The following is a 27,791-nucleotide window of genomic DNA, read 5'->3' as shown; positions in this document are numbered from 1 at the left end:
AAAAATCACCAAAAAATCAGCAAAAAATCAGCAAAAAAAACCCAAAAGAATTCCGATTTTTTTTTTTTTATATTTTTATATTATTTTTTATTTTGAGGAGGGGTCTGCAGGGGGTGCAGCAGCACCGCGCGGCCCTGCAGTCCCTGGGCCAGGCCGCCAGGGGGCAGCACTGAAGGCGCCGCGGGCGCGGTGCGGCCTCAGCTCCCTCAGTTGGGCCTTGCCCTCAGAGACGCCCCGAGAGCCCCAAAATCCACCTAAAAAAAACCCAAAAAATCACCAAAAAACCCCAGAAGAATTCCGATTTTTTATTTTGAGGAGGGGTCTCCAGGGTGTTCAATTTGGGGAGGGGTCTGCAGGGGGTGCAGCAGCACCGCTTGGCCCTGCAGTCCCTGGGCCAGGCCGCCAGGGGGCAGCACGAAGCCGCCGCGGAGCCGCCGCGGGCTCAGCTCCCCCAGTTGGGCGTTGCTGAGCGCGAGCGCCCCCAGCGGCCACAGCTGAGGCCGGGGGCTCTTCCCCTGCAGCGCCAGCACCAGGAGACCCCCCCCGAACGGAGACCCCAGACCCAATTCGGGGTCAGCAGGGCCCTGTGGGGACCCCAGACCCAGTTCTGGATCAGCAGAGTCAATTGGAGACCCCAGACCCAATTCGGGATCAGCAGGGCCCTGTGGGGACCCCAGACCCAATTCGGGGTCACCAGAGTCAAATGGAGACCCCAGACCCAATTCGGGATCGCCAGGGCCCGGTGGGGACCCCAGACCCAATTCGGGGACCCCAGAGTCAATTGGGGACCCCAGACCCAATTCGGGGTCAGCAGGGCCCGGTGGGGACCCCAGACCCAATTTGGGATCGCCAGGGCCCTGTGGGGACCCCAGACCCAGTTCAGAGACCCCAGAGTCAATTGGAGACCCCAGACCCAATTGGGGCTCACCCGGCCCTAAGGGAGACCCCAGACCCAATTCGGGATCGCCAGGGCCCGGTGGGGACCCCAGACCCAATTCGGGGTCACCAGAGTCAACTGGGGACCCCAGACCCAGTTCAGAGACCCCAGAGTCAATTGGAGACCCCAGACCCAATTCAGGCCCCTTTGGGACCCCAGACTCAATTGGAGACCCCAGACCCAATTCGGGGACACCAGAGTGAAATGGAGACCCCAGACCCAATTCGGGATCACCAGAGTCAATTGGAGACCCCAGACCCAATTCGGGCCCCTTTGGGATCCCAGACTCAATTGGGGACCCCAGACTCAATTCGGGGTCACCAGAGTCAATTGAAGACCCCAGACCCAATTCGGGGAGCCCAGACTCAACTGAAGACCCCAGACCCAATTTAGGGTCACTCGGGACCCCAGACTCAATTGGGGATCCCAGACCCAGTTCAGAGACCCCAGAGTCAATTGGAGACCCCAGACCCAATTTGGGATCACCAGGGCCCAATGGGGACCCCAGACTCAATTCGGGGACACCAGACCCAAATGGAGACCCCAGACCCAATTTGGGATCACTCAGCCCGTTCAGGACCCCAGCCTCAAACTGGGACCCCAGCCTCAAATCTCGCAGCCCTTCCTCCAATTGGGAGCCCCCAGACCCAAATTGGGAACCCCCAGACCCAAATTGGGAACCCCCAGACTCAATTTGGGAGCCCCAGACCCAAAACAAGAGCCCTGCCCCAAATCCCGCAGCCTCTCCTGGCACTGAGACCCCTCCCCAAATTGAGGCCCCTCCTCAAGTAAGGACCCCAAAAAGCCCAACTGGGAGCCCCCAGCCCCATTTTGGGAGCCCCCAGCCCCAAATTCCCGGGCGTGGAAGACGTTGGGGATCTCGGGGTCCCTCTGGAATCGGGGTCCCAGCGGCGCCTGGGGGGGCACGGCCACGAGGAGGCCTGAAATGGGGAGGGGGCTTCAGGGAGAGAGCCCCGAAATGGGGAGGGGGCTTCAGGGAGAGAGGCCAAAAATGGGGAGGGGGCTCAGGGACCCTAAAATGGGGAGGGGGCTTCAGAGAGAGAGCCCCGAAATGGGGAGGGGGCTTCAGGGACCCTAAAATGGGGAGGGGGCTTCAGGGACACTAAAATGGGGAGGGGGCTTCAGGGGACCCTAAAATGGGGAGGGGGTTCAGGAACCCTAAAATGGGGAGGGGGCTTCAGGGATAGAGACCTGAAATGGGGAGGGGGCTCAGGGACCCTAAAATGGGGAGGGGGCTTCAGGGATAGAACCCCGAATAGGGGAGGGGGCTCAGGGACCCTAAAATGGGGAGGGGGCTTCAGAGAGAGCCCTAAAATGGGGAGGGGGCTTCAGGGACACTAAAATGGGGAGGGGGCTTCAGGGGACCCTAAAATGGGGAGGGGGCTTCAGGGATAGAGACCTGAAATGGGGAGGGGGCTCAGGGACACTGGAATTGGGGAGGGGGCTCAGGGACCCCAAAATGGGGAGGGGGCTCAGGGAGAGCCTCAAAATGGGGAGGGGGCTTCAGAGCCCCAAAATGGGGAGGGGGCTCAGGGATCCTAAAATGGGGAGGGGGCTTCAGAGAGAGACCTAAAAATGGGGAATTTTGGGGGTTTTTGGGGTTTTTTGGGGGGATTTTGGGGGGGGGGGGGTTTGGGGGAGTTTTGGGGGGATTTGGGGCTTTTTGGGGAGAATTTGGGGGGATTTTTAAGGGGATTTTTAAGGGGATTTTTGGGGTGATTTTGGGAAGATTTTGGGGCGATTTTGGGGTGGTTTTGGGGTATTTTGGGGGTGGTTTTGGGGTAGTTTTGGGGTGGTTTTGGGGTATTTTGGGGGTATTTTAAGGGGCTTTTTGGGGTGATTTTGGGGGGATTTTGGGCTGGTTTTGGGGTGATTTTGGGGGGATTTTGGGGCGATTTTGGGGGTGGATTTTGGGGTGGTTTTGGGGCGATTTTGGGGGTGGATTTTGGGGTGGTTTTGGGGATATTTTGGGGCGATTTTGGGGGATTTTTGGGGGATTTTTGGGGTGATTTAGGGGGTATTTTGGGGTGGTTTTGGGGTATTTTGGGGGGTATTTTGGGGTGGTTTTGGGGCGATTTTGGGGGTGGATTTTGGGGTGGATTTTGGGGTGGATTTTGGGGGGATTTTGGGGTGGATTTTGGGGCGATTTTGGGCGATTTTTGGGGTGATTTTGGGGGGATTTTGGGCTGGTTTTGGGGTATTTTGGGGATGGATTTTAGGCTGGTTTTGGGGTTTTTTGGGGGGGATTTCGGGGTGGTTTTGGGGTGGATTTCGGGGTGGATTTGGGGATATTTTGGGGCGATTTTGGGGCATTTTGGGGGATTTTTGGGGTGGATTTAGAGGGTATTTTGGGGGATTTTTGGGGCAATTTTGGGGCGATTTTGGGGTGGTTTTTGGGGTATTTTGGGGGTGGATTTGGGGTGGTTTTGGGGTATTTTTAAGGGGATTTTCGGGTGGTTTTTGGTGTATTTCGGGGGATTTTTGGGGTGGATTTTGAGGGCATTTTGGGGGATTTTTGGGGCGATTTTGGGGGATTTTGGGGGTGATTTTGGGGTATTTTGGGGGTGGATTTGGGGCGGGTTTTGGGGTATTTTTAAGGGGATTTTCGGGGTGGTTTGGGGGTATTTTTGGGGCGGTTTTGGGGTATTTTGGGAGTGGATTTTAGGGTGGTTTTGGGGCGGTTTTTGGGGTATTTTTAAGGGGATTTTCGGGTGTTTTTTGGGGTATTTTGGGGGATTTTTGGGGTGGATTTTGAGGGTATTTTGGGGGATTTTTGGGGCAATTTTGGGGTGATTTTGGGGTGGTTTTTGGGGTATTTTGGGGGTGGGATTTGGGGCGATTTTGGTGTGATTTTGGGGTGGTTTTTGGGGTATTTTGGGGGTGGATTTGGGGTGGTTTTGGGGTGGTTTAGGGGGTATTTTTAAGGGGATTTTCGGGTGGTTTTTGGGGTATTTTGGGGGATTTTTGGGGTGGATTTTGAGGGTATTTTGGGGGATTTTTGGGGCGGTTTTGGGGTACTTTGGGGGTGATTTTGGGGTGATTTTGGGGTGATTTTGGGGGTGGTTTTGGGCAGCCCCTCACCGATGAGCAGGGCCCAGTGCGCTCGGTGGCCGCGGCGGCTGCAGGGGGCGTGGTTGCTGTCGCCGTCATAACTGCGGGGTCAAGGAGCAAAAAACGGGGACCCCAAAACCCCAAAGGGACCCCAAAATCCCAAAGGGACCCCAAAACCCCCAAATGGAGACCCCAAAACCCCCAAAGGGGACCCCAAAACCCCCAAATGGAGACCCCAAAACCCCCAAATGGAGACCCCAAAACCCTAAAGGGGACCCCAAATGGAGACCTCAAATGGAGACCCCAAATGGAGACCCCAAAACCCTAAAGGGGACCCCAAATGGAGACCTCAAATGGAGACCCCAAATAGAGACCCCAAAACCCCAAAGGGGACCCCAAAACCCCCAAATGGAGACCCCAAATGGAGACCTCAAATGGAGACCCCAAAACCCTAAAGGGGGGCCCCAAATGGAGACCCCAAATGGAGACCCCAAAACCCCCAAAGGGGAACCCAAAACCCTAAAGGGGACCCCAAATGGAGACCCCAAAACCGTAAAGGGGGGCCCCAAATGGAGACCCCAAATAGAGACCCCAAAACCCCAAAGGGGACCCCAAAACCCCCAAATGGAGACCCCAAAACCGTAAAGGGGGACCCCAAATGGAGCCCCAAAACCCCCAAATGGAGACCCCAAAGGGGGACCCCAAATGGAGACCCCAAAACCCCCAAAGGGGAGACCAAAACCCCAAAGGGGACCCCAAAACCCTAAAGGGGACCCCAATATGGAGACCTCAAATGGACACCCCAAAACCCCCAAAGGGGAGACCAAAACCCCAAAGCAAGATCCCAAATGGAGACCCCAAAACCCCAAAGGGGAACCCAAAACCCTAAAGGGGACCCCAAATGGAGACCCCAAAACCGTAAAGGGGGACCCCAAAAGGAGACCCCAAAACCCCCAAAGGGGACCCCAAATGGAGACCCCAAATAGAGACCCCAAAATGGAGACCCCAAACCCTAAAGGGGAGACCAAAACCCTAAAGGGGACCCCGAATGGAGGCCCCAAAATCCCAAAGAGAGACCCCAAATGGAGACCCCAAAACCCTAAAGGGGACCCCAAAATCCCAAAGGGAGACCCCAAATGGAGACCCCAATCCCTGACCCCAGTGGGAGACCCCAAACCCCAAAGGGGACCCCAAAACTCCAGAGACCCCAAATGGAGCCTCCAAAGCCCAAACCTGACCCCAAATTGTGACCCCAAACCCCAAATTGTGACCCCAAATGTCCCCAAATTGTGCCCCCAAATGTCCCCAAATTGTGCCCCCCAAAGGCCCCAAAGGATACGGGACGAGCAGGGGCTGCCCCAAACCCCAAAAGTGACCCCAAAAGGAGCCCCCAAACCCCAAATTCTGACCCCAAATTGTGACCCCAAACCCCAAATTGTGACCCCAAACCCCAAAAGGAGCCCCCAAACCTGACCCCAAACCCTAAAAGGAGCCCCCAAATGACCCCAAATGGAGCCCCCAGACCCCAAAAGGAGCCCCCAAATGTCCCCAAAAGGCCCCAACGGATACGGGATGAGCAGGGGCTGCCCCAAACCCCAAATGTGACCCCAAAAGTGACCCCAAAGGATACGGGACCAGCAGGGCCCCCCCAAACCCCAAATGTGACCCCAAAAGGCCCCAAAGGATACGGGACCAGCAGGGCCCCCCCAAACCCCAAATGTGACCCCAAAAGGCCCCAAAGGATACGGGACCAGCAGGGCCCCCCCAAACCCCAAATGACCCCAAATGTGACCCCAAAAGGCCCCAAAGGATACGGGACCAGCAGGGCCCCCCAAAGCCCAAATGTGACCCCAAACCCCAAATGTCCCCAAATGTGACCCCAAATGTCCCCAGATGTCCCCAAAGGATACGGGACCAGCAGGGCCCCCCCAAACCCCAAATGTGACCCCAAATGTCCCCAAAAGGCCCCAAAGGATACGGGACCAGCAGGGCCCCCCCAAACCCCAAATGTGACCCCAAATGTCCCCAAATGTGACCCCAAAAGGCCCCAAAGGATACGGGACCAGCAGGGCCCCTCCCCCAGGAGGTGCCGCAGCAGCCGGGCCCGGTTGGGCCCCCCCAGCCCCCCTGGAGCAGCTCAGCCCTGCAGGGGAGCAGGGCCTGGGCCAGAGAGGCCAAATGGGCGGCTGGGGACAGGGGAGAGCGGGGTGAGCACAGAGCAGCCAAAAACAGCCTGGAAATGGCCTGAAAATGGCCTGGAAATGGCCTGGAAATGGCCTGAAAATGGCTGGAAAATGGCTGGAAAATGGCTGGAAAATGGCTGGAAAATGGCCTGAAAATGGCCTAAAAATGGCCTGGAAAATGGCCTGGAAATGGCCTGAAAATGGCCTGGAAATGGCCTGGAAATGGGCTGAAAACGGCCTGAAAATGTCCTGAAAATGGCCTGGAAATGGCCTGGAAATGGCCTGGAAATGGCCTGGAAATGGCCTGAAAATGTCCTGGAAATGGTCTGAAAATGGCCTGAAAATGGCCTGGAAATGGCCTGGAAATGGCCTGAAAATGGCCTGGAAATGGCCTGGAAATGGCCTGAAAATGGCCTGGAAATGGCCTGGAAATGGCCTGGAAATGGCCTGGAAATGGCCTGAAAATGGCCTGGAAATGGCCTGGAAATGGCTGGAAAATGGCCTGAAAATGGCCTGAAAATGGCCTGAAAATGGCCTGAAAATGGCCTGGAAAATGGCCTGAAAATGGCCTGGAAATGGCCTGAAAATGGCCTGAAAATGGCCCGAAAATGGCAGGAAAATGGCCTGAAAATGGCCTGGAAATGGGCTGAAAATGGCCTGGAAATGGGCTGAAAATGGCCTGAAAATGTCCTGGAAATGGCCTGGAAATGGCCTGAAAATGGCCTGGAAATGTCCTGAAAATGGCCTGGAAATGGCCTGAAAATGTCCTGAAAATATCCTAAAAATATCCTGAAAATGGCCTGAAAATGGCCTGAAAATGGCCTGGAAATGGCCTGAAAATGGCCTGGAAATGGCCTGAAAATGGCCTGAAAATGGCTGGAAAATGGCCTAAAAATGGCCTGGAAATGGCCTGAAAATGGCCTGGAAATGGCCTGGAAATGGCCTGGAAATGGCCTGAAAATGGCCTGAAAATGGCCTGAAAATGGCAGGAAAATGGCCTGAAAATGGCCTGAAAATGTCCTGAAAATGGCCCGAAAATGGCCTGAAAATGGCCTGGAAATGGCCTGAAAATGGCCTGAAAATGGCCTGGAAATGGCCTGGAAATGGCCTGAAAATGGCCTGGAAATGGCCTGGAAATGGCCTGGAAATGGCCTAAAAATGGCCTGGAAATGGCCTGAAAATGGCCTGGAAATGGCCTGGAAATGGCTGGAAAATGGCCTGAAAATGGCCTGAAAATGGCCTGAAAATGGCCTGAAAATGGCCTGGAAAATGGCCTGAAAATGGCCTGAAAATGGCCTGAAAATGGCCTGGAAATGGCCTGAAAATGGCCTGAAAATGGCCTGGAAATGGCCTGAAAATGGCCTGGAAATGGCCTGGAAATGGCTGGAAAATGGCCTGAAAATGGCCTGGAAATGGCCTGGAAATGGCTGGAAAATGGCCTGAAAATGGCCTGAAAATGGCCTGAAAATGGCCTGAAAATGGCCTGGAAAATGGCCTGGAAATGGCCTGAAAATGGCCTGGAAATGGCCTGGAAATGGGCTGAAAACGGCCTGAAAATGTCCTGAAAATGGCCTGGAAATGGCCTGGAAATGGCCTGGAAATGGCCTGAAAATGGCCTGGAAATGGCCTGGAAATGGCCTGAAAATGTCCTGGAAATGGTCTGAAAATGGCCTGAAAATGGCCTGGAAATGGCCTGGAAATGGCCTGGAAATGGCCTGGAAATGGCCTGGAAATGGCTGGAAAATGGCCTGGAAATGGCTGGAAAATGGCCTGAAAATGGCCTGAAAATGGCCTGAAAATGGCCTGAAAATGGCCTGGAAAATGGCCTGAAAATGGCCTGGAAATGGCCTGAAAATGGCCTGAAAATGGCCCGAAAATGGCAGGAAAATGGCCTGAAAATGGCCTGGAAATGGGCTGAAAATGGCCTGGAAATGGGCTGAAAATGGCCTGAAAATGTCCTGGAAATGGCCTGGAAATGGCCTGAAAATGGCCTGGAAATGTCCTGAAAATGGCCTGGAAATGGCCTGAAAATGTCCTGAAAATATCCTAAAAATATCCTGAAAATGGCCTGAAAATGGCCTGAAAATGGCCTGGAAATGGCCTGAAAATGGCCTGGAAATGGCCTGAAAATGGCCTGAAAATGGCTGGAAAATGGCCTAAAAATGGCCTGGAAATGGCCTGAAAATGGCCTGAAAATGGCCTGGAAATGGCCTGGAAATGGCCTGAAAATGGCCTGGAAATGGCCTGGAAATGGCTGGAAAATGGCCTGAAAATGGCCTGAAAATGGCCTGAAAATGGCCTGAAAATGGCCTGAAAATGGCCTGAAAATGGCCTGAAAATGGCCTGAAAATGGCCTGGAAATGGCCTGGAAATGGCCTGAAAATGGCCTGGAAATGGCCTGGAAATGGCTGGAAAATGGCCTGAAAATGGCCTGAAAATGGCCTGGAAATGGCTGGAAAATGGCCTGAAAATGGCCTGAAAATGGCCTGAAAATGGCCTGAAAATGGCCTGGAAATGGGCTGAAAATGGCCTGGAAATGTCCTGGAAATGGCCTGAAAATGTCCTGAAAATGGCCTGGAAATGGCCTGAAAATGGCCTGGAAATGGCCTGAAAATGTCCTGAAAATATCCTAAAAATATCCTGAAAATGGCCTGAAAATGGCCTGAAAATGGCCTGGAAATGGCCTGAAAATGGCCTGGAAATGGCCTGAAAATGGCCTGAAAATGGCTGGAAAATGGCCTAAAATGGCCTGGAAATGGCCTGAAAATGGCCTGGAAATGGCCTGGAAATGGCAGGAAAATGGCCTGAAAATGGCCTGAAAATGTCCTGAAAATGGCCCGAAAATGGCCTGAAAATGGCCTGGAAATGGCCTGAAAATGTCCTGAAAATGGCCTGAAAATCCACTCCAAAATCAGCCCAAAAACATCCTAAAAATGTCCTAAAAATGTCCTGAAAATGGCCTGGAAATGGCCTGGAAATGGCCTGGAAATGGCCTGAAAATGGCCTGAAAATATCCTGAAAATGGCCTGAAAATATCCTAAAAATATCCTGAAAATCCACTCCAAAACCAGCCCAAAACCAGCCCAAAAATACCCCAAAAGCATCCCCAAAATCACCCCCAAAATCACCCCCAAAAATACCCCAAAAATATCCTAAAATGTCCTAAAAATACCCCAAAACCAGCCCAAAAATATCCTAAAAATGGCCTGAAAATGGCCTGAAAATATCCTGAAAATATCCTAAAAATTAACTCCAAAATCACCCCCAAAATACCCCAAAAGCACCCCCAAAATCACCCAAAATTACCCTAAAACCACCCCCAAAATTACCCCAAAATTACCCCAAAATCACCCCCACAATTACCCTAAAAACACCCCCAAAATACCCAAAAAAAATCCTAAAAATCCACTCCAAAATCACCCTCAAAACCACCCCCAAATTACCCCAAAACCACCCCAAAATACCCCAAAAACCACCCCAAAATACCCCAAAACCACCCCCGAAATTACTCCAAAATACCCCAAAAAACACCCCCAAAATTACCCCAAAACCCCCCAAATTCTCCCCAAATACCCCCTAAAATCCCCCTCAAACCTCCCCAAAATCCTCCCAGATCCCCCTAAAATCCCCCCAAATATCCTCCAAAATCCCTCAAAATCCCCAAAATCCCCCCCAAAATCCTCCCCAAATCCCCTCAGGTACCTCAAAATTCCCCAAATCCCCCCAAAATCCTCCCCAAATCCCCCCAAAAACTCCCCTAGGACCCCTCCAAACCCCCTTAAAACCTCCCCAAACCTCCCCCAAAACTGCCCCAAAATGCCCCAAAATGCCCCAAAACCTCCCCCAAATCCCCCCAAACCCCCCCCAGGACCCCCCAAATCCTCCCCAAACCCCCCCAAATCTCCCTAAAATCCCCCCAAAATCCCCCAAATTTCCCCTAAACCCCTCCTAAAATCCCCCAAATCTCCCCTAAACCCCTCCTAAAATCCCCGTCAAAACTCCCCAAAATCAAACCCAAATCCCCCTAAAACCTCCCCAAATCTCCCCTAAAATCCCCCCAAAATCCCTCAGGACCCCCCCAAATCCTCCCCAAATCTCCCCTAAAATCTCCCCAAAATCCCTCAGGACCCCCCAAATCCTCCCCAAACCCCTTAAATCCTCCCCAAACGCCCCCCAAACCCCCTCAAATCTCCCCTAAAATCCCCCCAAAAATGCCCTAAAATCCCCCAAAATCCCCCCAAAATCCTCCCCAAATCTCCCCTAAAATCCCCTCAAAAACCCCCAGGACCCCCCAAATCCTCCCCAAACCCCCCCAAATCTCCCCTAAAGTCCCCACAAAATCCCTCAAAACTCCCCAGACCCCCACAAATCATCCCCAAATCCTCCCCAAACCCCCTCAAAATCCCCCCAAACCCCCCCAAATCTCCCCTCAAATCCCCCCCAAAAATGCCCCAAAATCCCCCTCAAAACCCCCCCAAATTTCCCTTAAAGTCCCCCCAAAATCCCTCAAGACCCTCCAGGACCCCCAAAATCCTCCCCAAACCCCCCAAAATCATCCCCAAAACCCCCCAAATCCTCCCCAAATCCCCCCCAAAATCCCCGTCAGAACTCCCCAAAATCAAACCCAAATCCCTGCAAAATCCCCCCAAATCTCCCCTAAAATCCCCTCAAAACCCCCCAAATCCTCCCCAAACCCCCCAAATCTCCCCTAAAGTCCCCCCAAAATCCCTCAAAAGTCCCCAGACCCCCACAAATCATCCCCAAATCCCCCCCAAACCCCCCAAATCCCTCCTAAAATCCCCCTCAAAACCTCCCAAAATCCCCCCAAATCTCCCCAAAATCCTCCCCAAATCTCCCCTAAAATCCCCCTCAAAACTCCCCAAAATCCTCCCAAATCCCCCCCAAACCCCCCAAATACTCCCTAAAATCCCCCCCAAATCCCTCAAAAGACCCCAAACCCCCCAAATCCTCCCCAAACCCCCCGCAAATCATCCCCAAACCCCTCAAACTTCCCCTAAAATCCCCTCAAAAATGCCCCCAAAATCCCCCCAAAATCCCCCCAAAATCCCCCCAAAATCATCCCCAAACCCCCCAAAAAGCCCCAAAAAGCCCCAAAAAGCCCCAAAAAGCCCCAAAACTCCCCCAAACCCACCTGAGAACATCTCCCCGTGCCGGGTGTAGCCCCTGGCCCGCGCTGCCTCCAGCAGAGCCCCCAGACCCAAATTCCCCCCAAAACTCCCCCAAATCCCTCCCAAAATCCCACCAGGACCCCCCCAAATCCCTCCTAAAATCCCCCTCAAAACCCACCTAAATGCCCCAAAATCCCCCAAAATCCCCCCAAATCCTCCAAATCTCCCCAAAATCTCCCCAATCCCCCCCCAAAATGCTCTAAAATCCCCCAAAACCTCCCAAATCCTCCCCAAATCCCCCCCAAAATCCCCGTCAGAACTCCCCAAAATCAAACCCAAATCCCTGCAAAATCCCCCCAAATCTCCCCTAAAATCCCCTCAAAACCCCCCAAATCCTCCCCAAACCCCCCAAATCTCCCCTAAAGTCCCCCCAAAATCCCTCAAAAGTCCCCAGACCCCCACAAATCATCCCCAAATCCCCCCCAAACCCCCTCAAAATCCCCCCAAACCCCCCCAAATCTCCCCTCAAATCCCCCCAAAAATGCCCCAAAATACCCCCAAACCCCCCCAAATTTCCCTTAAAGTCCCCCCAAAATCCCTCAAGACCCTCCAGGACCCCCAAAATCCTCCCCAAACCCCCCAAAATCATCCCCAAAACCCCCCCAAATCCTCCCCAAATCCCCCCCAAAATCCCCGTCAGAACTCCCCAAAATCAAACCCAAATCCCTGCAAAATCCCCCCAAATCCACCCTAAAATCCCCTCAAAACCCCCCAAATCCTCCCCAAACCCCCCAAATCTCCCCTAAAATCCCCTCAAAATCCCTCAAAACTCCCCAGACCCCCACAAATCATCCCCAAATCCCCCCCAAAACCCCCAAATCCCTCCTAAAATCCCCCTCAAAACTCCCCAAAATCCTCCCAAATCCCCCCCAAACCCCCCAAATACCCCCTAAAATCCCCCTCAAAACTCCCCAAAATCCTCCCCAATCCCCCCAAAATCCTCCCCAAATCTCCCCTAAAATCCCCCCCAAATCCCTCAAAAGACCCCAAACCCCCCAAATCCTCCCCAAACCCCCCGCAAATCATCCCCAAACCCCTCAAACTTCCCCTAAAATCCCCTCAAAAATGCCCTAAAATCCCCCCAAAATCCCCCCAAAATCCCCCCAAAATCATCCCCAAACCCCCCAAAAAGCCCCAAAATGCCCCAAAAAGCCCCAAAAAGCCCCAAAATTCCCCCAAACCCACCTGAGAACATCTCCCCGTGCCGGGTGTAGCCCCTGGCCCGCGCTGCCTCCAGCAGAGCCCCCAGACCCAAATTCCCCCCAAAACTCCCCCAAATCCCTCCCAAAATCCCACCAGGACCCCCCCAAATCCCTCCTAAAATCCCCCTCAAAACCCACCTAAATGCCCCAAAATCCCCCAAAATCCCCCCAAATCCTCCAAATCTCCCCAAAATCTCCCCAATCCCCCCCCAAAATGCTCTAAAATCCCCCAAAACCTCCCAAATCCTCCCCAAATCCCCCCCAAAATCCCCGTCAGAACTCCCCAAAATCAAACCCAAATCCCTGCAAAATCCCCCCAAATCTCCCCTAAAATCCCCTCAAAACCCCCCAAATCCTCCCCAAACCCCCCAAATCTCCCCTAAAGTCCCCCCAAAATCCCTCAAAAGTCCCCAGACCCCCACAAATCATCCCCAAATCCCCCCCAAACCCCCCAAATCCCTCCTAAAATCCCCCTCAAAACCTCCCAAAATCCCCCCAAATCTCCCCTAAAATCCCCTCAAAACTCCCCAAAATCCTCCCCAATCCCCCCCAAATCCTCCCCAAATCTCCCCTAAAATCCCCCCAAATCCCTCAAAAGACCCCAAACCCCCCAGGACCCCCAAACCCCCCGAAATCATCCCCCAAAACTCCCCCAAATGCCCCCCAAACCCCTCCTAAAATCCCCCCAAAATCCCTCAAATCTCCCCTCAAATCCCCCCAAAAATGCCCCAAAATCCCCCCAAACCCCCCAAATTTCCCTTAAAGTCCCCCCAAAATCCCTCAAAACCCTCCAGGACCCCCAAAATCCTCCCCAAACCCCCCAAAATCATCCCCCAAATGCCCCAAATGCCCCCCAAACCCCTCCTAAAATCCCCCCAAAATCCCTCAAATCTCCCCTAAAATCCCCCCAGAAATGCCCTAAAATCCCCCCAAAATGATCCCAAAACCCCCCAAAAAGCCCCAAAAAGCCCCAAAAAGCCCCAAAACTCCCCCAAACCCACCTGAGAACATCTCCCCGTGCCGGGTGTAGCCCCTGGCCCGCGCTGCCTCCAGCAGAGCCCCCAGACCCAATTGGGGCCGGGGGGGTCCCAGCAGAGCCCCGGCCATGGCCAGAGCCACCAGGCCACACCTGCAGGGAGGGGATTTGGGGGGATTTGGGGGGTTTTGGGGGGTTTGGGGGGTTTGGGGGGGGATTTTGGGGGATTTTGGGGGGGAATTTGGGGGATTTGGGGGGGATTTTGGGGGGGATCTTGGGGTTTTGGGGGGGTTTTGGGGGGTGATTTTGAGGGGTTTTGAAGGGATTTGAGGAGATTTGGGGGGGATTTTGGGGGTTTATAGGGATGGGTTTGGGGGATTTGGGGGAGTTTTGGGGGATTTTTGGGGGTTTTTGGGGGATTTGGGGGATTTTGGGGGGAATTTTGGGGTTTTGGGGGGGAATTTGGGGGATTTGGGGGGGATTTTGGGGGGGATCTTGGGGTTTTGGGGGGGTTTTGGGGGGTGATTTTGAGGGGTTTTGAAGGGATTTGAGGAGATTTGGGGGGGATTTTGGGGTTTTGGGGGGAATTTGGGGGATTTTGGGGGATTTGGGGGGGATTTTGGGGGGGTTTTGGGGGGTGATTTTGAGGGGTTTTGAGGGGATTTGGGGAGGATTTTTTGGGGGTTTGGGGGAGGTTTGGGGATTTGGGGGTTTTGGGGTTTTTTTTGGGAGATTTGGGGGTTTATAGGGATGGGTTTGGGGGATTTAGGGGTGTTTTGGGGGGTTTTGGGGGTTTTTTGGGGATTTGGGGGATTTTGGGGGGGATTTTGGGGTTTTGGGGGGAAATTTGGGGGATTTGGGGGGATTTTGGGGGGTTTTGGGGGGTGATTTTCAGGGGTTTTGAGGGGATTTGGGGAGCATTTTGGGGTTTTAGGGGAGGATTTTGAGGGGATTTGCGGGAGATTTTGGTGGTTTTGGGGAGATTTGTTGGGTTTTGGGGGAATTGGTTTGAGTCTGGGGGGTTTTTGGGGATTTTTGGGGATTTGGGGTTATTTGGGGGGATTTGGGGGATCTGGGGTGATTTGGGGGATTTTGGGGATGATTTGAGGGATTTTGAGGGGATTTGGGGAGGATTTTGGGCTTTTTAGGGTTTGGGGAGATTTTTAGGGGATTTGGGGATTTTTGGGGGGTGATTTGGGGGGTTTTCAGGGATTTGTGGGGATTTTGGGGGTGGCCTTGGGGGTTTCTGGGGGGGGATTTGTTGGGTTTTGGACGATTTTGGGGGTATTTTTGGGATTTGCGGGGATTTCTGCGGGGTTGAGGGGATTTGGGGGCGTTTAGTGGGATTTAGAGGAGATTTTGAGTGGCTTTATTGCATTTGGGGTGATTTTTGGGGTTTTTGAGGTAGTTTTGGGGGGGTTTGAGAAGTTTTGGGGAGCTTGAGGGGGGATTTTGAGGCATTTGGGGCATTTTGGGGGCAGTTTTGGGGCTCTTTGAGGGGGATTTTCGGCAGATTTTGGGGGATTTGGAGGTTGTTGGGGAGCTTTCGGGGATTTTGGAAAGGATTTTGGGGTTTTTAGGGGGATTTTGAGGAGGATTTTGGGGTTTTTTTGGAACTCACTGGGGCCCGTTCTGGATCAGGGGCGGCACCGGGCGGTGGAACAGGAGCCACTTCCAGGGACCCTCGAGGCTTTTTGGGGAGGGGGATCCATGGGAGACCCCTCCTCAAAATCGCCCCAAACCCCTCCCCAAATACCCCCAAGACCCCTCCCCAAAATGCCCCAAGACCCCTCCCCAAACCCCTTCCCAAGACCCCCAAAATCCCCCGAGGACCCCTCCCCAAATTCCTCCCCAAACCCCTCCCCAAAATCCCCCCAGACCCCTCCCCAAAACGCCCCAAGACCCCTCCCCAAACCCCTTCCCAAGAGCCCCAAAATCCCCCGAGGACCCCTCCCCAAAATCCTCCCCAAACCCCTCCCCAAAACGCCCCAAGACCCCTCCCCAAACCCCTTCCCAAGAGCCCCAAAATCCCCCGAGGACCCCTCCCCAAATTCCTCCCCAAAGCCCCCTCAGACCCCCCCCAAAACTCCCTCAAGCCCTTCCCCAAACCCCTCCCCAAAACCCACCGAGGACCCCTCCCCAAATTCCCCCAAAGCCCCCCAGACCCCGCCAAAAGCCCCTCAAGTTCCCCCCCAGACCGTCCAAAAGTCCCCCCCAAACCTCCTCAAGACCCCTCCCCAATTTCCCCTCACGACCCCTCCAGGACCCCTCACCTGTCCCTGCGCCTCCTCAGCAGCTCCCGGAGCCCCCCGTCCTCTCCCAGCGCCTCCCCCGCTCTCTCCAGCGCCTCCCGCAGGACCCGCCCGAGCCCGGGGCGGCTCCCGGGGGTCCCGGGGGTCCCTGAGGGGCTCCCGGGGGACGGCGGGAGGGGAGGGGGCGGCGGGGGGGAGGGGGCGCCCGCTCCATGCCCGGCCCCGGGGTCAGGGGGCGCCGTTTCGGGCTCGGCTCTGATTGGCTGAAGCGGTACGGGGAGGGCGGGAGTTGCTGTGGGGAGCCACACGGTGATTGGTTGGTTTGGTTCAGGGCGCGGTGATTGACAGATAAGGCGCAGGGGAGGCGGGAGTTGCTGAGAGGAGGCGCGCGGTGATTGGTTGAATTGGCGGGGGTTCCTGACGGAAGACGTGTGGTGATTGGTTGGTTAAAGAAAAAAGAGGCGGGACTTGCTGAGGGGAGGCGCGCGGCGATTGGTTAGCTCTGCACGGGGGAGGCGGGCGTTCCTGAGGGGACACGAGCGGTGATTGGTTGGTTTGGAAAAGGGAGAGGCGGGCGTTGCTGAGGGGAGTCGCGCGGTGATTGGTTGGTTTGGGGCAGGAGAGGCAGGAGTTGATGAGGGAAGGCGCGCGGTGATTGGTTGATTTGGGGCGCGGCGCGCCGCTATTGGCTGGGAAAAGTCCGGGATTTTTAAGGGAATATTCCCGGTTTTTTGGGGAAAAATTCCGGGATGTCTTTGGAAAAATTCCCGTTTTTTAGAGGAGAAACATTTCTGGATTTTTTGACCCCAAATGACCCCAAATAACCCACATATTCCTAAATAAACTCCAAAAACCCCCAAAAACCACAAACAATACCTAAAAACCGCTAATAACCTCAAACAAATCCAAATAACCCCAAAAAACCCAAATTAAACCCAAATAACACCAAATTACTCCAAGTACACATAAAAAAAACGCAAATACACCAACAAAAACCCAAATAACCCCAAAGAAACCCCAAATAATTCCATATAAACAAAAAAACCAAACCAAATTAACCCAAATAAACCCAAATACTTCCAAATAACCCAAAACAACCAAAAAAACCCCAAAAGAACCCCAAACAAAGGAAATTAAAAACAAAAACAAAAACAAAAAACCAAATAACCTCAAAAAACCACAAAATAAACGTAACTAAACCAATTTAAAGCCAAGATAAACCCTAAAAAAAATCGATAAATAGCCCCAAATAAATCCCAAATAATCCCTAAATAAACTCAAGTAACTCTAAGTACACCTAAATAAACACCAAAGTAATCAAAAAAAACCCCAAAAAAACACAAATAATTCTAGATAATGCCAAATAAACGAAATTAAACCCAAAAAACTCCCAGATTAACCCCCAAAAACCCCCAAAAAACAAGAAAAAAACCCTCAAATAAACCCCAAACAATCCCTAAATCAACCCAAAAAAACCCCAAGCAACCCCAGTTCCTCCCGTCCCCACCCCACAGCAGATCCCGGCCAATCAGAACGTGCGGCAATGATGACGGTCCAGTTGCTGGGCAGAGACTCAGAGCACTGGCCCCGCGCAGCGATTTTCAGCCAATCAGCGCCCGGCTCGGCTCTGACTCATCAGTTGCCAGGTAGAGACCAAGGCCTCTCACTGCGTTAAATAACCAGAGATCGCGCGGGGTAATTTCCAGCCAATCAGAGCGTGTCTCGCTGATGACTCATCAGTTGCCAGGAGGGAAATTTAGGGAGGTGGGAAGGTGACCCTGGGGATGGGGTGGGGACCCCAAATTAATCCAAAACGGGGTCGGGACCCCAAAACGGAGCAGGAGGGGCCAAGAACCCCCAAAACCAAACACGGGGAGGGGATGGGACCCCAAAATTCAGCTGGGAGGGGGATGGGACCCCAAAATTCAGCTGGGAGTGGGATGGGACCCCCAAAGAGGATGAAGCCAATTTTGTTCCTGGAATATGTAAATTAGTTTATGGATATGCAAAAAGATCTATGAATATGCAACAGGCTGATGTAATGGGAGACAAGGACCATTGAGCAAAGGGTATTATGGCCACCAAGACCCCCCAGTTATTTTCGGGGACACCCCTTAATTAATCTGGTTTTAATTACATCAATTACTGTTGAATGTTCACAGGCCCTTATGCAAATCCATAAAATAATTTGCATATTCCAGGAACGATTTTACACTTTACACGGCCTCTCCCTGGGGGTGTCTCCCCATTTCAGGAGCCTCCGTTGAAATGGAAAATGTAAACACTCTCAATAATAATAATAATAATAATAATAATAATAATAATAATAATAATAATAATAATAATAATAATAATAATAATAATAATAATAATAATAATCTATAAAAATAATTTATTTTGAAATGAAGGGGCTCTCAGGCAAAGATATGGGAGTAGAAATAACAGCTCTTTATTATGAAAAAATTAAAAATACAAATGCAGGAGTACAAACAAACAAAAAAAACAGGGACAGAGTCAGAATCCTCAGGGAATCCAGTGGGACAAGGATTCCCTGGGATTCCCAAATCCTTTGGGAATCCATTTCTTACCCCACAAAGAAAGGGCAAAGGCAGGACCGTGGGGTTTTTATAGGATATCCCAGGACAGACTGGAAGCAACTGGGATTATACTGGGACCCCACTGGGAGGGCTGGCATGTGACTGGGATCAAACTGGAGCTTACTGGGATCATATTGGGGTTGAAAGGGAGCGACTTGGATCACAGTTTGGGCAACTGGGAGCAACTGAGGGAAACTGGGATGATGCTGCAAGCAAACTGGAGGAACTGGGAAGCACTGGATGCATGCTGGGGGCAACTGGGATATACTGGGCATGACTGGGGGATCATACTGGGAGAACTGACACCTTACTGGGGCCACTGGCAGTGCCTGGAAATGACTGCAGACATGCTGGGGGCAACTGGGATATACTGGGAGTGTCTGGAACCATACTGGGGGGACTGGAACCACACTGGGAACAACTGGGACCATGCTGGGGAGAACTGGGACCATGCCTGGGGAAACTGGGAGTGAATGGGACCGTGCTGGGAGGGACTGGGATCATCTGGGGAGTGACTGGGACTAGAGCAGGGGCAACTGGGTTCAACTGGGACCATCCTGGGAGTGTCTGTAACCATAGGGGAGTGATGGAAGCACACTGGGAACAGCTGGGAGCAACTGGGATCACTCTGGGGGTGACTGGAATCATGCTGGGATTGACTGGGAGCAACTGGAATGGTGCTGAAAGAAACTGGGAGGAAGTGGGGGTGACTGGGAACACGCTTGAAGCAACTGGGATAAACTGGGAGAGACACTGAGTTACTGGGATCATACTTGAGGGTACTGGGGTCATGCTGGCATTGATAGAGAGCAACTGGGATCACACTGGAGGCACTGGAATTGTACTGGGAGTGTCTGGGAGCAACTGGGATTAGACTGCAAGTGACTGGGATCATACTGGGAGTGGCTACAACCATACTGGGATTAGAGTGGGTGTCCATGCTGGGAGCCAACTGGGGACAAAATTAGCGGAACTGGGAGAAAATTTGGGACAAGTGAACCACGCTGAGATAACCGGGAGTGCCTGGCAATGACTGCCAGAAAGTTCAGGGCAACTGGGATATACTGGGAGGGTCTGAGACCATATGGGTGTGGGACTGGGAGCAGACTGGGAGCGACTGGGAATGTGCTGGGGGAACTGGGAAGACACTGGGGGGAAGTGGGAGTGACTGGGAACACACTGGGAGAGACTGGGATCATACTGGGAGTGCCTAGGACCATGCTAGGGACAACTGGGAGAACTGGGAACACACTGGATGAAAGTGGGAGCAACTGGGACCGTGCTGGGAGAAAATTGCATCATCATAAGGAAGGACTGGGAGGGACTGACCTCGTCTGGGAGTGACTGGGATCATGCAGGGAGGCAGGGGAAGTGACCAGGATTATACTGGGAGTGCCCAGGCCCATACTGGGAGTGACCAGGCTCATACTGGGAGCAGCCACTGCTGGCACCGGGACCACGATGTCCCCCCGAGGGCCCCCCAAAAAACCCCAAACCCAGGCACCCCCTGGGATATTTGAGCCGCGCTCCCCCTGCCCCGGCACTTGCAAAATGGGGGGCGATGCTCCCGGGGCTGTGGCATTTTCAGGGAGTGCCCGGGCCATGAGATTCTCCCTGTCCTCTTGTGCTGCGGGTGCTCGGCCTCTTCCTCCCTCCCTCCTCCTCCTCCCCCGTTCCTGAAGGCCGAACCGTGAGGGGAAAGGGGGCAGGGAAAGGGCGGAACCGTGAGGGGAAAGGGGGCAGGGAAAGGACAGAACCGTGAGGGGAAAGGGGGCGAGGAAAGGGCGGGAACCGTGAGGGGAAAGGGGGCGAGAAAAAGGCGGGAACCGTGAGGGGAAAGGGGGCGAGAAAAAGGCGGAACCGTGAGGGGAAAGGGGGCAGGGAAAGGGCAGAACCGTGAGGGGAATGGGGGCAAGGAAAGGGCGGGAACCGTGAGGGGAAAGGGGGCGAGAAAAAGGAGGAACCGTGAGGGGAAAGGGGGCAGGGAAAGGGCAGAACCGTGAGGGGAATGGGGGCAAGGAAAGGGCGGGAACCGTGAGGGGAAAGGGGGCGAGAAAAAGGAGGAACCGTGAGGGGAAAGGGGGCAGGGAAAGGGCGGGAACCGTGAGGGGAAAGGGGGCGAGGAAAGGGCGGGAACCGTGAGGGGAAAGGGGGCGGGGAAAGGGCGGGAACCGTGAGGGGAAAGGGGGCGGGGAAAGGACAGAACCGTGAGGGGAAAGGGGCGGGCTCAGGCCAAGGGCGGCAACTGTGAGGGGACACTCTGGGAGGCGGCACCCTGCAAACAGAACTGCAACGGACTGAACGTGAACGGGAAAGAAATCAGTAAGTCTGAGAGATTTATTTGCTATCAAATACATCCCACACACCCAGCCCCACACAATCCCCATCCCACCTCTCCAAAAAGGGATCACACTCGTGCCTGTCTCCTCCCAAACCCATCTAAGCCTGGTGGCTCTGGAATCAAGTGGGTTTGGCATGGAATTGAGGTTTTCTGAGGTGGGGATGAGCTCTTTTCAGGTAATATTGAGCTGTTTTCAGTGGGATTAGGATCGTTTTGAGGTGACAGATCCATCCCTCTTGGCTTTTGGAGTGCAAAGAGATGGAGAAGAGAGAAACATTAAGGTGAAAAAAAAAGGAAAACAATCCACGTGTGTTCCTAACAAGGATCACAGGGACTGTGGCTCACCAGGGCTGTGCCCAAAGTGCCTCCTCCAGTGGGGGATGGAGCTGCAGCAGCGCACGAAGCTCTTCCCGCACTCGGGGCACTCGCAGGGCTTCCCTTAGTGGTGCCTCCGTTGGTGTTTGGTTAAGCAAGAGCTGCTGGAGAAGCTCTTCCCACACTGGGGACACTCGTAGGGCCTCTCCCCAGTGTGGATGCGCCGGTGGATGACGAGGGTGCAGTTGCGCTTGAATCCCCTCCCGCAGTCAGGGCATTCAAAGGGCCTCTCCTCTTTGTGAATCCAATAGTGCTGGAGGAGATGGGAGCTGGTCTGAAACCTCTTCCTGCATTTATCACACTCGTAGGGCCTCTCCCCAGTGTGGATGCGCCGGTGGGTGACGAGGGTGGAGTTCTGCCTGAATCCCTTCCCGCAGTCAGGGCATTGGAAGGGCCTCTCCTCTCTGTGACTCTGATAGTGCTGGAGGAGTTTGGAGCTGGTCTGAAACTTCTTCCCACACTTGGAACACTCGTAGGGCCTCTCCCCTGTGTGGATCCTCTGGTGCGTGATGAGGTTGAACCTCCGGCTGAAGCTCTGTCCACACTCCCCACACTTGAAGGGCTTCTCCCCTGTGTGGGTTTTCTGGTGCAAGATAAGGCTGGAGCTGTGGCGGAAGCGTATCCCACACACGGAACACTCGTAGGGCCTCTCCCCAGTGTGGATCCTCTGGTGGCTGATCAGGTCGCAGCTCCGAATGAAGCTCTGCTCACACTCCCCACATTTGTAGGGCCTCTCCCCACTGTGGATCTTCTGGTGCTTGATCAGGTGAGACCTCCAGCTGAAGCTTTTCCCACACTCCTCACACTCGTAGGGCCGTTCCCCAGTGTGGATCCTCTGGTGGCTGATCAGGTCGCAGCTCCGGCTGAAGCTCTTCCCACACTCCCCACACTTGGAGGGCCGTTCTTCAGTGTGGGTCCTCTGGTGCCTGATCAGGTGGCAGTTCCACCTGAAGCTCTTCCCACACTCCACGCACGTGTGGGGCTTCTTCCCATCACGGAGCTGCTCACGGAGCACCAGCTCCGAGCTCTGGCTCCATGTCTGGCCACCTTCCGCTCTTTCCCCCTCACATCCCCGCCATCTGCATTCGCAGCCCCTCCTCGTGCTGCATCCCTGGGCCTTTTCCTTCCCGTTGGCTTCCTGCGCCATGGAGCCGCTCAAAACGGCCTCTGCCACCAGGTTCTGCCGCGGGCATTTGTCCTCCCTGCTCTCCATGCTCAGCTCCTGCTCTGGGGAAGGAAGGACAAGGACAGCATGGGATTTGCCTCCGTGCCACAGGCAAGGGCAACGAGATCCCCCCAGGGCGTCCCCGGCAGGACGGCACCGGCACCCCCCGATGTCCCCCCGAGGGGCCTTTTCCGCTCAGCCTTGGACTTCTTCATTCTCCAAACATACCCCCCCCAAAAAAGCCAACCCAGGGACCCTCTGGGATATCCGGGCCGGGCTCCCCCTCCTGCTCACCTGCTCGATAGGGAGGAAGGGGCGATGATTGCACAGGCGGGGGCTGCGAATTCAGGCAGAGCTCGGCCATTGAGCGCCTTCAGCTCAGCCTCGATCCGCCTTTGTCCCTCCCCTTCCTCTTCCTCCCGCTCATCCTCTTCCATCCCCCCTCCTCCACCTCTGTCTTATCTCCACCTCCTTCTCCTCTTTCATCCCCTTCCCTTCCATCCCTTCTCCTCCTACTCCTCCCTAACCCCCCCTCCTTCTCCTCTTTCCATCGCTGCTCTCCCTCCGCCTTCATCCCTCCTCTTCCATCTCTCCCGCCCCCGCCTCCTCTCCCGTAACCGGCTGGAACCGTGAGGGGAAAGGGGGCGAGGAAAGGGCGGAACCGTGAGGGGAAAGGGGGCGAGAAAAAGGCGGAACCGTGAGGGGAAAGGGGGCAAGGAAAGGGCGGGAACCGTGAGGGGAAAGGGGGCAGGGAAAGGGCGGGAACCGTGAGGGGAAAGGGGCGGGGAAAGGGCGGGAACCGTGAGGGGAAAGGGGGCGAGAAAAGGGCGGGAACCGTGAGGGGAAAGGGGGCGGGGAAAGGACAGAACCGTGAGGGGAAAGGGGCGGGCTCAGGCCAAGGGCGGCAACCCTGAGGGGACACTCTGGGAGGCGGCACCCTGCAAACAGAACTGCAACGGACTGAACATGAACGGGAAAGAAATCAGTAAGTCTGAGAGATTTATTTGCTGTCAAATACATCCCACACACCCAGCCCCACACAATCCCCATCCCACCGCTCCGAAATGGGATCCCACTTCTGCCTCTCTCCTCCCAAACCCATCTAAGCCTGGTGGCTCTGGAATCGAGTGGGTTTGGCGTGGAATTGAAGTTTTCTGAGGTGGGGATGAGCTCTTTTGGGGTAATATTGAGCTGTTTTCACTGGAATTAGGATTGTTTGAGGTGACAGATCCATCCCTCTTGGCTTTTGGAGTGCAAAGAGATGGAGAAGAGAGAAGCATTAACGTGAAAACAAAAGGAAAATAAGCCAGGTGTGTTCCTAACATGGATCACAGGGACTGTGGCTCACCAGAGCTGTGCCCAAAGTGCCTCCTCCAGTGGGGGATGGAGCTGCAGCAGCGCACGAAGCTCTTCCCGCACTCGGGGCACTCGCAGGGCTTCCCTTAGTGCTGCCTCCGTTGGTGTTGGGTCAAGGTAGAGCTGCTGGAGAAGCTCTTCCCACACTGGGGACACTCGTAGGGCCTCTCCCCGGTGTGGATGCGCCGGTGGATGATGAGGTGGGAGTTCTGCATGAATCCCTTGCCACACTCCGGGCATTGGAAGGGCCTCTCCTCTGTGTGGATCCGATAGTGCAGGAGGAGATGGGAGCTGCTGGTAAAGCCCTTCCCACACACGGAACACTCGTAGGGCCTCTCCCCAGTGTGGATCATGTGGTGCCTGACCAGGGTGGAATGGTGGCTGAAGCTCTTCCCGCACTGCCCACACTTGTAGGGTCTCTCCCCGGTGTGGATGTTCTGGTGCTGGATCAGGCTGGAGCTGCGGCTGAAGCTCTTCCCACACTCCCCACACTTGTAGGGCCTCTCCCCATTGTGGATCATCTGGTGGCTGAGCAGGTGGGAGCTCCTTCTGAAGCTCTTCCCACACTCCCCACACTCGTGGGGTCTCTCCGTGGAGTGGATGTGTTGATGCTGGACCAGGGTGGAGTTGTCCCTGAAACCCTTCCCGCACTCGGGGCATTGGAAGGGCCTCTCCTCCGTGTGAATCCGATAGTGCAGGAGGAGATAGGAGCTGGTCTTAAAGCCCTTCCCGCACTCGGAACACTCGTAGGGCCTCTCCCCAGTGTGGATCTTTAGGTGCACGATCAGGGCAGAATTGTGGCTGAACCTCCTTCCACACTCCCCACACTCGTAGGGCTTCTCCCCAGTGTGGGTCCTCTGGTGCTCGATCAGGCTGGAGCTCCTGCTGAAGCTCTTCCCACACTCCCCGCACTCGTAGGGCTTCTCCCCGGTGTGGATCGCCTGGTGCCTGACCAGGTGCGAGCGCCGTCTGAAGCTCATCCCACACTGCCCACACTCGTAGGGCCGTTCCCCGGTGTGGATCACCTGGTGCAGGACCAGGCTGGAGCTCCACCTGAAGCTCTTCCCACACTCCACGCACGTGTGGGGCTTCTCCCCATCATGGAGCTGCTCATGGAGCACCAGCTCCGAGCTCTGGCTCCATCTCCGGCCGCCTTCCCGGCCCAGGCTGGCTCTTTCCCCCTCACATCCCCGCCATCTGCGTTTGCAGCCCCTCCTCGTGCTGCATCTCCGGGCCTTTTCCTCCCCGTTGGCTTCCTGCGCCGTGGAGCCGCTCAAAACGGCCTCTGCCACCAGGTTCTGCCGCGGGCATTTGTCCTCCCTGCTCTCCATGCTCAGCTCCTGCTCTGGGCGAGGAAGGACAAGGACAGCATGGGATTTGCCTCCGTGCCACAGGCAAGGGCAACGAGATCCCCCCAGGGCCGTGCTGGGCTGGGAGATGGAGCAGCACAGAGGGGAAAGGGGCACTGACTTCCTCCTCACCTGCCTCAGTGTCCCGGGGCATCTTCCTCTTCCTCACAGGCTGCCAAGTGTTGGCAATGGGAAATCCTGGTTTGGGGAAAACAAGGGATGAGCGCGTTGAGTTTGAAGTTCCCTCTGCCCGAGTCCATCGCTACAAGTCACCGGCCACCTGGGCTCCAGAAAAACCTCCCAAACACCAAGATTCAGCCCTGAAAAAGCCTCCCAGGAGTTTCCCATCCCTGGTCCCTCCCCTCTGGTGTTCAGGGGCTCCCCCCTGTCCCAGCTGCTGGGGTCACGCTTGGATTGGTGTTCCCCCTTCTCCTGGGTGCCTGCCCTGCCCAGGCTGCTGGCAGTGCCAGCAATGCCCAAAGCTCCCCCCTCTTGGCTCTCCCCATTTCGGGATGCCGGGGCTGTTTGGGCTCCCGGGCTCCCTTCTCCCCTCATTCTCTGCTCTGGGCTGCAGCGGCTCCAAGGAGTCCCCCCTGCCCCTCTCCAGGCTCTTGAGGCTCCCGCCAATGGCGGCGCTCCCCCCTCTCTGGCCTCCCCACTTTGGCCTCCTGGGGGACACAGGGCTCTGCTCCTCCAGGCTGCCTCTGCCGGCAGCCGCCACCGCCACCCCCCGATGTCCCCCCGAGGGGCCTTTTCCGCTCAGCTTTGGACTTCTTCATTCTCCAAACATCCCCCCAAAAACCCAACCCAGGGACCCCCCGGGATATCCGGGCCGGGCTCCCCCTCCCCACTCACCTGCGCCATGGGGGGGGCGATGATCCCACAGGTGGGGGCTGCGAATTCAGGCAGGGCTGCAGGGAATGGTTCCGTCTGCTCGGCCTCGATCCGCCTTTGTCCCTCCTCTTCCTCTTCCTCCTGCTCCTCCTCTTCCATCCCCCCTCCTCCTCCTCCTCCCCAACCGCTCCTCCTCCTCCTCCTCCTCTTCCCTCCCTCCCCTTTCCCTCCCTCCTCCTCCTCCTCTCTTTCCCCACCTCCTGCTCTTCGCTCCCTCCTTCTCTTCACTCCCTCCTCACAGAAAGGGACGGAACCCCCAATAGCCCCCCCAGGACTCCCCCAAACCCCGAAGAACTCCCCAAAATTCCCCCCAGGACATCCCAGCTCCCCCCCAGGATGACCCGAAGCCCTCCCAGGACTCCCCAAAATTCCCCCCAGGACATCCAAAATCCCCCCAAGGATGCCCCAAACTCCCCCCGGACTCCCCAAATCCCCCCAGGACACCTCAAAACCCACCCAGGACGCCCCAAACTCCCCCCGGACTCCCCAAATCCCCCCAGGACACCTCAAAACCCACCCAGGACGCCCCAAACTCCCCCCGGACTCCCCAAATCCCCCCAGGACACCTCAAAACCCACCCAGGACGCCCCAAACTCCCCCCGGACTCCCCAAATCCCCCCAGGACACCTCAAAACCCACCCAGGATGTCCCCAAGTCCCCCCAGGACTCCCTAAAATCCCCCCAGGACATCCCAACTCCCCTCCAAGAAGCCCCAAACCCCTCCTGATCTCCTCTAAACCCCCCCAGGACCCCCCAGAATCCCCCAGGCCAGTTTTGGGGTGCAGCGGGTGCTTTATTACATTTGTACAACGGCGGCGCTGGGGCCCCCCCGGCTTTCTATGGCTTGTGCTGGGGGGAAGGGGGGGCCGGGGCCCCAAAATTTGGGTTTTGGGGGAGCCAGGACCCCAAAATTGAGGTTTTGGGCAGGCCAGGACTCCAAACTCAGATTTTGGGGTGGCCAGAACCCCAAACTCGGATTTCGGGGGGACCAGGACCCCAAAATGAAGGTTTTTGGAGTGGCCAGGACCACAAAACCAAGGTTCAGGGGATGCTGGGACCCCCAAATTAGAGTTTGGGGAGACCTGGACCCCAAAATCGGGGCTCGTGGTGGAGGAGGTGGGACCCCAAAATTCAGGTTTTTTCGGGGGGCCGGGACCCCAAAGTTTGGGATTTTTGTGGGGCCGGAGAGCCCAAAGTGGGGGCTCGGGGGGGTTCATTTCCGCCGGGGCCGGTCGGGGTCGCGCCGGGGGAGCCCCTCGTCGGTGGAGGAGGTGGTGAGGAGGCCCTGCTGCCAGCGGGCCAGCTCGGCGTGCTCCTGAGCGCTGGCGGCCAGCGCCCGCAGCCAGCCCTGCATGTCCTCCTGTGGGGCGGAAAAACGGGCTCAGGGACCCCGAAACGGGGCCGGGGGCACCGGAAACGGGGTCGGGGGCACCGGAAATGGGGTCGGGGGCAACGGAAACGGGCTCAGGGACCCGGGAAACGGGGCCGGGGGCAACGGAAACGGGTCAGGGACCCCTGAAACGGGGCCGGGGGAACCGGAAACGGGGTGGGGGACAACGGAAACGGGCTCAGGGACCCCCGAAACGGGCTCAGGGACCCCCGAAACGGGGTCGGGGGCAACGGAAACGGGGTCGGGGGCAACGGAAACGGGGTCGGGGGCACCGGAAACGGGGTCAGGGACAACGGAAATGGGGTCAGACACCCTAAAAATGGCATCAGGGACAACGAAAATGGGGTTATGGGACACCAAAAACGGGGTCGGGGGCACCGGAAACGGGGTCAGGGACCCCCGAAACGGGGCCGGGGGCACCGGAAACGGGGTCGGGGCACCGGAAACGGGGCTGGGGGCACCGGAAACAGGGTGGGGGGCACCGGAAATGGGGTCGGGGGCACCGGAAATGGG

General features: G+C 55.5%; 2 protein-coding genes and 1 pseudogene across 3 annotated transcripts in view; all 3 read right to left on the bottom strand.

Moving 5' to 3' along the window:
- Nucleotides 1-285: 285 nt before the first annotated feature.
- On the bottom strand, nt 286-19,814 carry ACTMAP (actin maturation protease). The gene is made up of 5 exons (XM_066570213.1): nt 19,738-19,814; nt 15,833-16,019; nt 6,068-6,195; nt 4,040-4,110; nt 286-1,878 (listed from the first exon to the last, which is right to left on the bottom strand). The coding sequence occupies exons 1-5, from the start codon at nt 19,812-19,814 to the stop codon at nt 1,544-1,546; spliced, it is 798 nt and encodes a 265-aa protein (XP_066426310.1). The 3' UTR covers nt 286-1,543.
- Nucleotides 19,815-20,730: 916 nt separating this feature from the next.
- On the bottom strand, nt 20,731-25,980 carry LOC136569861 (zinc finger protein 850-like; annotated as a pseudogene).
- A 1,007-nt stretch (nt 25,981-26,987) lies between these two features.
- The window catches only part of SPTBN4 (spectrin beta, non-erythrocytic 4), a 36,071-nt gene continuing 35,267 nt past the window's right edge, over nt 26,988-27,791 (bottom strand). For both annotated transcript variants that reach the window (XM_066570215.1, XM_066570217.1), the window contains exon 33: nt 26,988-27,248. In XM_066570215.1, the coding sequence (XP_066426312.1) occupies nt 27,102-27,248 (147 nt within the window). In that variant the 3' untranslated portion in view covers nt 26,988-27,101. The remainder of the gene's footprint in view (nt 27,249-27,791) is intronic.

Source organism: Molothrus aeneus, unplaced genomic scaffold (genome assembly GCF_037042795.1).
Source record: "Molothrus aeneus isolate 106 unplaced genomic scaffold, BPBGC_Maene_1.0 scaffold_291, whole genome shotgun sequence".
In the NCBI taxonomy this organism is placed as follows: Eukaryota; Metazoa; Chordata; class Aves; order Passeriformes; family Icteridae; genus Molothrus; species Molothrus aeneus.
The sequence above is the reverse complement of the archived record's forward strand: the minus strand, read 5'-3'. Positions and strand labels throughout refer to the sequence as shown.

Bases quoted from the DNA above. Each gene is read 5' to 3' on its own strand.
- ACTMAP (XM_066570213.1), bottom strand. From the start codon at position 19,814: ATGGGCCTGGGCACTCCCAGTATAATCCTGGTCACTTCCCCTGCCTCC. The intron at 16,020-19,737 runs GTCAGTCCCTCC...CCGGGCATGGAG, and splicing joins CCCAGTCACTCCCAGACGAG to CGGGCGCCCCCTCCCCCCCG. The intron at 6,196-15,832 runs GTGAGGGGTCCT...CCCTGTCCCCAG, and splicing joins CTGAGGAGGCGCAGGGACAG to CCGCCCATTTGGCCTCTCTG.